An 11,458-nucleotide genomic window follows, 5' to 3' on the forward strand; every position below is an offset into this window, starting at 1 on the left:
TATTTTCTGAAGATGGAATAGCATCAATATGTATCTGCAGCTTTGAGGCGCTTTCACTGATCTCTGTCTGCGTGTATTTCCTACAGGTTAAACTTGTTGCGAAATTATTACAGGATTCTGGTCCCTTCAAGTAGGATGTATGGAGTTGATTAAGGTGTTTAACAGTCAAAGTTTATAAAACACCAGCTCTTCTTAGCAGGTGATCTTATTTCATTTGGTCATATTACATCTTATCAAACTATAGATTCCAAATGCCTCCTCTCGGGGTTATGTATGGATGAAGGAACTTGATGCTTAATGGAGATAAGCAAAGCCTTAGTGGTACTTGAGTTAAGTGGTTTTCCTTTTAGAATTAGTGGTACCTCTATCACAAAAGCAACGGAAGGGAGTAGCCTCGCTGACTTAGAGTTGGAGTAACAACCAAGATTCCAATCCCCGACAGGCGACACTAGGTGAATTGTTTTCATCTATTTAAACCTTGATAGACAAAGTTGCCTTATTCCTGTGATGGTTGAGAGATAGAAGGTACCCGGTGGATGAACATGTGTGCAATGTGCAGAACATATAAAGTTCCTGCTTCAGAAAACCAAATGATCAGAGTTTGGTCCTGCATCTAAATGGTATCCAATCCTACTGGAAACATGTTAATATATTTTGTCAATATTAACTTTAGAAAGTTCACCACGTGGGTATTCTTTGGGATGAGGGATTGGGGCATTTGATAGGCCCCTTTAATGCTTTAATCATTAGTCAGAGCTGGGAGAAAGTTAAAAATGAACGTGGCACATAATAACAGTTTAGACATTCCTTTTGGTCGCACATGCCCATCTAGAAACTTGGATCATAGAGCAGTTTGTTAGAATATATTGCATGATAGAGAACGCATCTGTAGTACGCGGAACATAAAAAGTTCTCTGCTTCAGAAAACCAAATGACCAGAGGACTTTGGTCTTTCATTTAAATTATATCCAGTCCTACTGGGAACATGTTTATATTGACTCTCTTACGATCAAGAACGAATCTACTAGTGTTGTATAAACAAGATTTTCTTAGAGGAGTATAATGTATCCTTTTAGTTTCGTAATTAGATAAATAGTGCTTCTACCTCTTCTCTCTTCGCAATATCTTCAAATTTGCAAATTTGCAAAATATTGATAAGATCTTTTGTTATTTCAGATATCAGCTCAAAATGTGACCAGGAAACGCTTAAGAGGATATGGAATCAAGGTGTGTTGTTGAAGCTTTTGACTTCCCATTTAATTAGTTACTTGAGCATAGGTGTGGGATAGGGTATATTTTTCTCAGGGGTAGTAACATCATTTATTCTGATGTGTTGCGATTGTTCATTTGGTCAATACATGCTGATGCGAATCTGTGTTTCTTGCTTGAGAACTATGTGGTAATCATAGAAACTAGTCAAGGGACCATACCATCCTTTGCCATATCACATATGAGGATCTGGTCCTTTATGTGGATTTATTCCGTGAGTCCTTTCTATTAAGCTGATTTTTTGGGTGATGTTTCAACCAAATATCTTTGTTGTATTTTCACTGATCCGTTTTCCTTGAATATATGGTATTGGCACGAGATGATAACGAGAGAGCTTCATCTATCATTAAAAGGTAGATTAATGAAGCTCATGGTATTGCTTTTATTTCTCTCTCCTTTCATGTCAGCAAGTTTAAACCCTTTTGTTCGAGATTTCTATTGGATAGGAAAGCCTTCTTCCCGACATTCATTCCTTTTCGGAAGAGTTGACTTAGGCTACAAATATTCAATAATCTAGCAGTGTAATATAGGTTGCGGACATCCTTTCGGTTTATTCACTGATCTGAAACTTAGCACTTGTTTTCTTATTGATTCCCGGGGCGGTGGCATTCTTGAATGAAGTCTATCCGAACCGAATTAGCACTTCTCAGATCAGGCTAGGCCTCTCCAGCTGAGCTGGGCGCCGGGGCCCTGGATGCGCTAGCGATTGGCACATAGGGGAATGGTTGCCCGGGTTTCTCGGCCTGGTATCCTGCACCGCCCCTGGTATCATCGGCCCTTCCCCGTATCCTTCATTCCTTTTTTTCGTTTTAGATTTTCTTTATTCGCCGGTTTCTTCCTTTACCAGAGCTTAGGTATTATTTCTGTTGCTCCTGTTGAAAGCTATTTTTTTGGGGAGTGTGCTCTTGTTACTTCTGAAAGTGAAAAATTTGTTCAAAGCCTAGAGAAATGATTTTTATTTAAGTTAAAATGATCTAGCATTATATCCACTGAATTCGTCATAGTTACAATATCAATAGTTTATCACGTACTTTGATTTATAGATAATTTTAAAATGCTAATCACAGTATTATTCTTTTTTATCTGTTGGGTTGGATAATTGGATTAAAAGTAAAATGCATGTTTACCTATTTAATTAAAGTACAAGCATTTATAGTGCTGTTTTTTTAAGGATGTATCGACCATGTATGTTAAGTGTTAACTAAACGAGCTCCAAAATACTTACCTAGAAAATTTAAATGTTCGTTCACGTATTAGATTGCATTTCCATCCACCCTTTAAAGTTAAATCCACTCTTCCTTTTATGTGAATGCGCAATATAATTTTACCTTTTTTGTCTTTTCACAATAAACATTTTGAACGGACATGCTCTTGTTACAAGTTGCTTTCTCTTTACATTTTTTTCTTCTGTGATGAATATAATATAGTCAAACTTTTCTTTGAAAGCCTCATTTGTTTTAGATATTTTTTTGTTTTTATAGCTAAGTATTGTTATAAACAACAATAACAACAAACCTAGTAATTTCCCACAACATTGGTTCTTTATAAGTATTGTTATAAAGAACATATATTATAACACAACATGAAAAATTGGGAATAAAATTTATTTAGAGTGAAATGTTGTTATAGAGAACAACAACAACAACCCAGTGGAATCCCACAAATGGAATTTGGGGAGGGTAGTGTATATGCAAACCTTACCCCTACCTTGAGAAGATTGAAATGCTATTTCCGATAGACCTTCGGCTCAAGAAAGATGAAAATAAATAGTAGAAACAAGCAATATCAACAAAGAGGACCAGAAACATAGTAACAACAATCTCAGAGCCAGAAAAATAGATGGAAGAAAGCAGTAGCAACAAATAGTGACAGCAACAAGATACTAAGAAACCGAAGCGGAAGGTAATAAGAAAACAACATGAAATACTAGCAATTTAAGACAAGAAAAACTACCAGACTAACCCTAATACTATCGGTATGGAACAGAAATACGCTCGACTATACTAACCTTCTACCTTAATTCTCGACCTCCACATCCTTTTATCAAGGGTCATGTCCTCGGTAAGCTGAAGTCGCGCCATGTACTGCCTGATCATGTCTCCCCAATACTTCTTAGGTCTCCCTCTACCTCTTCCCATACCCACCAAAGCCAACCGCTCACACCTCCTTATTGAGGCATATGAGCTTCTCCTTTTCACATGCCCGAACCATATCAGTCTCGCTCCCCACCTCTTGTCCTCCACAGGTCCATGCCCACCTTTAAGCGGATATCTTCATTCCTAATCATGTCTAACCTGATATGCCCGCACATCTATCTCAACCTCCTCATTTTTGCTACTTTCATCTACTAGATATGGGAGTTTTTGACTGACCAGCACTCTGCCCCATACAAAAGTCAGTCTAACTAACCACCGCTCTGTAGAACTTACCTTTAAGTTTTGGTGGCACATTCTTATCACACAAGACGCCAGATGCTAGCCTCTATTTCATCCAGTTCGCTCTGATACAATGTGAGACATCCTCGTCAATCTCCTCATTCCCTTAGATAACAGACTGATGATACTTGTAACATCTTTTCCTGGGATGACTTGTGAATCAATCCTCAAGTCCATGTCCGCTTCCTCTGTCACATCGTTGAACTTGCACTCCAAGTATTCTGTCTTAGTCCTTATCAACTTGAAACCTTTAGACTCTAGGGTATGTCTACAAACCTCCAACTTCGCGTTAACATCGCCTCGCGTCTCGTCAATCAGAACAATGTCATCTGTGAATAGCATACACCATGGCATCTCCCCTTGAATGGGGCGCGTCAGTGCGTCCATCGCCAAGGTAAATAACAACGGGCTAAGCGCAAACCCTGGTGTAACCCCATCACAACTGGAAAATGATTCGAGTCTCCTCCCACTATCCTCACCCGAGTCTTAGCTCCATCATACATGTCCTTAATCACCCTAGTGTACGCTATAGGAACACCCTAGCTTTTAAACATCTCCATAAAACTCCCTTGAGACTTTATCATATGCTTTCTCTAGGTCAATAAATAACATTTGCAAATCCTTCTTCCTTTTCGAGTACAGTTCCACCAACCTCCTGACGCGATGGATGGCTTCCGTAGTCGAACGTCTCGGTATAAATCCCAACTGGTTCTCGAAAATAGATACAGTCCTCCTTACACTCACTTCCACCACCCTCTCTCAAGCTTTCAAAGTATGACTAAGCAACTTGATGATCCTATAGTTGTTGCAATTTTGGATATCACCTTTGTTCTTGTACAACAAAATCATCGTATTCCACCTTCATTTTTCGGGCATCTTCTTCGTCCTAAGAATATTGTTATAGAGAAGTTTAACTAAATAAACTCTCAACTGAATGATGATGGTAATTTACAAAATTTCTTTATTTGTCAATTGCATTTTCTTTCTTCAAAATCGTAGCATGATCAATTGATTAACAATACATGGCAACAAAAAGATCAACATGCCATAACAGAAACCCTAATAGGGATACTAAAAATTAATCCACAAATCATCTCAATCCTTTTCATTTGTTTTTGCTTATTTTCATGGATGCTCCTAAGAATAATAAAAACGAATGGAAACGCATAAATGCCAAATAACTGCTATGATAATTCAAGCATTTCCATGAGTATGAATCGTTGCCATTATGATTTTGGCTCAATGTAATGATGTTTACTAAACATACTCCAAGGTAAGGTGATGAGTGACGGCAGTAAGTTCTTTTTGATAGCTGCTCTGACAAAACCTGTCATATTTCCTAGATTTTCCTGCAGTACAGTGATGAATGTAATTTTTTTTCTGTTATGATAGTTGTCAGACAAAAAAAAGTCATGTTTCATAGGTTATTCCTACAGTACTATGCTGATTGTAATTGTTCTTTTTGGCTGTACCTCGGATTTCTTTTCGGAAGGGTCAGCTCTGAATGGACCTTCATATGGCCCTCATATTGAATTGGAACTGTGCGCCACAAGGTTCAAACTCCTTGAGGAAATTGACAGGAGAAAAACTGCCGAGGATGCCCTTAATATGATGCAATGTCAGTGGCAGAGCATCAGTAATGTTCTATCTCAGGCAGGGCTAACACTTCCTTCACTTTCAGATGTCATTGGTGGTATGCAGACTGATAATGCTTCAATTGAGAAGTTCTCTCAGGAAGTAATTGTCACAAGATTTGTTGCTGACGCAATAGTAAAAGGTCAAGCTCGAGCAGAAGCTGAACTAGCTGCAGAGGCAACACTAGAATCAAAGAACCAGGAGATTTCAAGGTTGAGAGACAGGCTCCGATACTACGAGGCTGTAAATCATGAGATGTCTCAGATAAATCAGGAAATCATTGGTAGGTGTTTCTTCTCTTACTACTTAGTTGCTACTTATAACAACTCTGATAAATGTCATACCATCCAGACATCATCCTTCTGTAAGTAAACGTACGCATCACAGAAATCTGATAGGTTTCGTCATTATCGTTAACTAGCATCTTTGATATTGTTGTGGACTTCCTTCAGCTTTAGTTTCAATGGAAACACTTAGCTGGCATCTTCTTCTTTTTTTTGGCAAGTAAACCTTTTTTATTTACCAGATAGAGTTATGTACAGACAACAACAAAAAAAAGGCTGATAGTTGGACAGCAAGCCCCAACTCCAGCTACCACTCTACACTACAATCACCTCAACTAATCTCATATTGACAATCCTAGCTATAACGGATAGAAAATCAGCTGCTCCAGCCATTTTGCAGTCCTCTGCTCCATTGTTCCTCTATGATACACCTCTTGAATGATCTGCTTGACGATGACTTCCTTTCCTTGTTGTTTGTTAGTGAATACTCTTTTGGTTTCTTTCATTCCACACATAGTAGACTGCTGCAGATAGCAGCATCCTATATACTGCAGCTCCAGAGCTCTTTCCACTTGCATTCTGAACAGCCCACATTAGTTCCTCTTCCCAGCACATAGGGTCTCTGTTAATACCCTGCCATTGTAATAGGTGCTTCCATATCTGTGCAGATTTCAAGGTGGTTAGCTATCTTACAGTTTGCTCTCTTAATAATAGTGGCCTGAGTTTGTACTCAGCCTGTTCGGCATTTTACAACTTAAATGTCATTCAAAAATTGATGTCTGTATTTGGTACTGTTGACAGCATGGTAGATGATCAAATCAGTCATGTTTGTATACTCTTGGCTGTTCGTAGAATATCCTATCTTCTTTCATTCTGCCTTATACAGTTCTAATCAGTTATATTTTGGAAGAGATTGAGATCTATATTGTTGGTTTAGCAGTGCCGCCATTTGAAGATAGCTCTAAATTGTTTGTGAAAGGAACCAGGATATGAAAAGTATGCGTAGTGTAAAAACTAGAAAACTAGCTAGCAACAACGGCTAAAGGAAGGTTACTTGAACTTTTCAACTTGTTGGTGAGGGTGCAATTACCCAATTCCCCTCCCCCATTTTCCCTTCCCCTACCCCTACCCATATCTAAAATATTTTTAAAAAGTCAAAAAAATGTAACAAGAATGAATAAAAGAACTCTTGTTTGATCCCAAGAGGTATTGCACATTACTTGTTTGTTTTTTATGGTCAATAAAAAAAATATTAATCTGAAAACTGTACTGAACTACCTGTTTGTTTCGACTCTTAGGTTCTGTAGGTAGTTTTATTACCCATAACCTTTTAGGTATTATGGGTTCCTCCCCGGAACTAAATTCTGAATTGAATAAATAAGTAGGAGACGCGTTAGAAAAATAACTGGGGAAATTCATAGATCTCAAACTGTTTGTATCAAATACTATTGATGTGAATGAGGGTGCTCTTTCTTTGTGATTAAGAAACAAACTTATTAGCTCATTCCACCATGGTTGCAAAACTACTAGCATTAGCTTCAACTCAGTGTTTCAAAAGGTGTTGGCGCAAGACGGAGCGTTTTACCTGTCATGGAGCGAGGCGTAAGCCTCGAGGCGCTGGGCGTAATCCCCTGGAACTTTTAATTTTTAGTACTTTTTAAATAATATAATTGAAAAAAATATTTTAAAAGGTAAAATTGCATAGAAATTATGAAAAATTCAAGAGATTATTAACCAATCTTGATAACTTCATGTCTTCCTCGTTAGTACTAAAAATGTCAGTAATATTCAAGATGATCCAATATTGTTAATAACTAGGATGGAAATTGAGGCTGATCAATTAAAAAGAATTGAGGAAAAGTGGGAACCTCATTTTATAATGATGAATTTGATCATTAGCATAGTAGGATATACTTAGTTAGACTCTATGTTTAATATTTAACTTTATCAATTAATCATAGTATTTAATTGAGCAAATGATTCTGTAACGGTGACTTGTGCTCTTTTGAATTGTTTTGTATTGTCTGGAGATAGAGGACAGCTACATTCTTGGAGATAGAAAGCAAGTGGCACTAAAACATTGGAAATTTCTTTTGACTTTATATATATTGTTTCCTTTTGAATGCTTCATGAGTAATAATATAATTAAAGTCACTATGGAACAATTAATAGCGTATTTAATACACCGTAGTGTATAATGATACCCTTATCAATTACGGTTGTTTCATTACTTAAGCATTATACACATACAAAAAAAAAACAGCTTTGGTTCTTCCCCGCAAGATCGAGCATGCAACATTTGAATTATTTATTTACTAACTTTGCAAATTCACTAATTTTTAAATTGAGAAGCAACCATATCTTAAACAAATTAAAGTAGCTAATTAAATGGGAAAATATTCATCCAAATATATGGTCTCCAAATAGATCCGCAGACAATTTTTTAATCTATATTTAAGTCAATTTATTGTTTGTGATGCCAATTTTTGGTGGTGATAAGAGCTAGGGTGGAAAAAATGAGAAAAAGAAAATGCTTACATTGAGAAGTAAGGTATGTAGTAGCTCAACCTGTCTTATCTATATTTTTGCCGTCTTATTTACCTAAATTATCATTTTTTTTAGACACTGTTAGATCAACAACTCCAACCAAACCCCACCACCCTAACAGGATTAGACTACACACAAATAAATATATAAACATAACATTTGCAAGAACTCAATAGTAAAGAAAATTAAAGAAGAATCAAATTAGAGTATCAAAAATGAAAATGAAGTTTATGATAACTATGATAATGATGATCATATTGTTATCTGGGATAGCATTGGGTCAAAACAGTAACTGTATAAACAGGTTGTTGCCGTGTATGAACTTTTTCAATGGATCAAGAGGGAATCCACCAGAAAGTTGCTGCAATCCACTAAAGGATGTTATAAAAAACATGCCTGAATGTTTGTGTCAAATGGTTAGCGTTAAAGGGAGCAATGCAGCTGAGCAAGCTGGAATTAATGTCAACGAGGCTCAAATGTTGCCTGCTAGATGTGGACAGCCCGTTAATTACCTTGGATGTCTTAAAGGTATGTCGCTCGAACCAGCTGAGGCAAATTTAGGGCAAGTTTTATGGATTCAACCCAACTCATTACTTTCGGTCAAACTATTTATAAAAATGATGTTTGCACATGTAAAGATAACATACTCATTCTAATATGAAATACGGAAGGGATAAAATCGCAAACAACTTATAATAGAGGAATATCACGTACTAATAATTTGATTAGCATTCTTTTTCTCCTACTGTAGTGAAAGCGTCTTCATGTTTTAGTAAATGAAAATATGTTTATGTAAATATAACATGTGCTTAATCATAAGCAAGAAGTCGTCTAGTTCTCGATAATTTTCTTGATTTTTTTCTTCTTCAAATTATGGTTTGGCAATTAAACTCGATTATCCTATAATTGATTTCGAGTATTATTCTTGGTTTTAGGAGTATCTAATTCAGATTCAAATTCAGCTGGCTACTCAATGCGGACTTCAAGCATGAAAGTGTTGCTGGTTGTTGCTTCTCTGATTTTTACTCAAGTTTTGTGAAGCTACACAAAATAGAGACTTTTTGGTTTTCGTGATGGGCTATGTTGATAGTCATCGTTATATTTTAACTCTTGTTTTTTGGGGTAATTGTTGAATATTCAATTAATATACATTTTCTTTACTTTGTGTTTTTTTTCCCTCCACATGTAGTAAATTCCTCACGTAAGCTATATGCGTATAATCTGACTTCCATTCTTTTGTTTTATAAAGCTTAATTTTTTGCAAACAAATACTCATTCAATTAGACAGGGGCTCTGTTAAATAGTGTAGATCTTTAAGTTCGACTACTATATGAGGATCTAAATTAAACAGAGTATCTAGGAAAAGGAGGACCCGGGGGGTTGAAGGGGTAAAGATCATAATTTATGTAATCTACATTTCCAATATGTATATATTAATTGCTCAAAATGGTAAAGATATTATGATTCAAACGTTGGTCTCTTGATAAAAATATGTTTTTCTTAATTGAGTCGGAGTTAGTTCATCTTAATTCGGACAACAAAAAAGAAACAAGAAAAAAAGAGTAATGACCGTTGGATAAATCAGAAACCTAACATGTAATATTTCTCTACTTTTTAATATTTATCATTTGTAGCGAGTACTCGCCAAAGACTCAAGATGGCCTCCTTAAAATTGGTGGCCTAAAGCCAAATTTTAATAAGAGACCTTATACTTTTTTTTATTAGTACACACATATATACAAAAAAGCTGGTGCTGCCATCTTTTTCATACTTGTTGTTTGTAGTATAACATTCTTAAATAACATAAACCTTTTAAATTCACATAGTAATATTATTATTTATATTAGAAAGGGATAATTCAAATAAATAGATGTTAGACATGTATTTGCAATATGTTACAGCTGATATTGTTGTAACTAAAGTATTTACTAATATGAAGATTTAAGTAGTTTATTTCAAAGTTCTAAAATATTTTTACTATTAAAGAGTAGACAATCTTTCTTTCTTTCTTTTTTTCAAAATTTTTGTACTTTTTTATTTTTTCTACAAATATTAATATTGTGTAATTTGAAATAAACGTAGAAAATCTATTATTAAAAGTTTGGGACCTAAATCAAGGCTTTACTAGTCTCCTACTAGAGCCACTTGTCTATGCCTGGCATTCTCAATCAAATTTTATAGAGTCTCAATTAAGATAAGACTTAAACAACAATGACAAGAACATTAAGACAGTAAATGTATCATTTAGTTACCAAATGTGAATGAAGCTGGTTGAATAACACTTCATGATGGGGCAGTGGTCTTTAAATAATTATTGACGTAATTAGGGGTGGCTCAACGGAACCGATGACCTAAAACAAAATATATTAAAAGACCCTGAAACTTATTTCATAAATCCATATAATATTGAGACATAAAAAAAAGCTTACATGACTTTGATCTAGTGGTGAGAGCGCAATATATAATGTGTGAGTTAGGCACATATCATGTGGTATTGAATTCCCCCTTAAATAAAAATGGTAAAGGGGTCAGTCCATTATCCATCGTGTTTTGAACCTTGTGACACTTGTTTCGAAAATTTCTTAGTTAAAGATAATACACAAAAGAACTTGCTTTCTGATATGTGGATCAATCAAAATGTGACAAAAAAGAATAGTTCATTTAGAGAATATGAGTTGAAATTATAAAGTAAAATAGGGGAAAACATGAAAAATTATTATAAATAACTGAAAAAAGATTGGATTAGAGAAAAAGTACATATATTATTTAATTTAGTGAGAGAAAAAATTTATCCTATTAACTCACTCAATCCTACCTGTACTATTTTAGAAAACTAGTCTTACGATACACGCGTGTTATATAAATATATATTATAAAATAATATATTAATGCTTCATATTTTTGGGGGCTTAAACATTTGGGTGCATAAGGCAAGGGTTTCACTTGCCCCAATTGTTAGTATGGCACTTAAACTTACCCAATGATAAATATACACTTTAACTTGACTCAAGTATGTCTCGTAGACACTCAAATCTGAATTGGCATAATAGGTGTGTCGTCTTCACATTTGAGCGTGTGAGATGTTATTTTGACCAATTTTCAGCAAAACAATATATAACAAAATTCTATTTCATTCCTAGTGCCCCTCCCCCATCTTTCTCTATTTTCTACTTTTTTTCTCTTAACATCCACATCCCATAAAAGATGTTAACCAGTGAGGCCTTAAACTCTTCTATCGCCATTAAACCCTCTTCGACTGGAGAGGCAAAATTCTTTACGTCTAATAAT

The 11,458-nt window shown here is 35.4% G+C and overlaps 1 protein-coding gene across 1 annotated transcript; it reads left to right on the forward strand.

Moving 5' to 3' along the window:
- Positions 1–8,329: 8,329 nt before the first annotated feature.
- On the forward strand, positions 8,330–9,342 carry LOC107766798 (non-specific lipid transfer protein GPI-anchored 30-like). The gene is made up of 2 exons (XM_016585646.2): positions 8,330–8,698; positions 9,106–9,342. Exons 1-2 carry the CDS (start codon positions 8,386–8,388, stop codon positions 9,207–9,209), a joined length of 417 nt encoding a protein of 138 aa, XP_016441132.1. The 5' UTR covers positions 8,330–8,385; the 3' UTR covers positions 9,210–9,342.
- Positions 9,343–11,458: the final 2,116 nt, after the last annotated feature.

This window comes from Nicotiana tabacum, chromosome 19 (assembly GCF_000715075.1).
Source record: "Nicotiana tabacum cultivar K326 chromosome 19, ASM71507v2, whole genome shotgun sequence".
In the NCBI taxonomy this organism is placed as follows: domain Eukaryota; kingdom Viridiplantae; phylum Streptophyta; class Magnoliopsida; order Solanales; family Solanaceae; genus Nicotiana; species Nicotiana tabacum.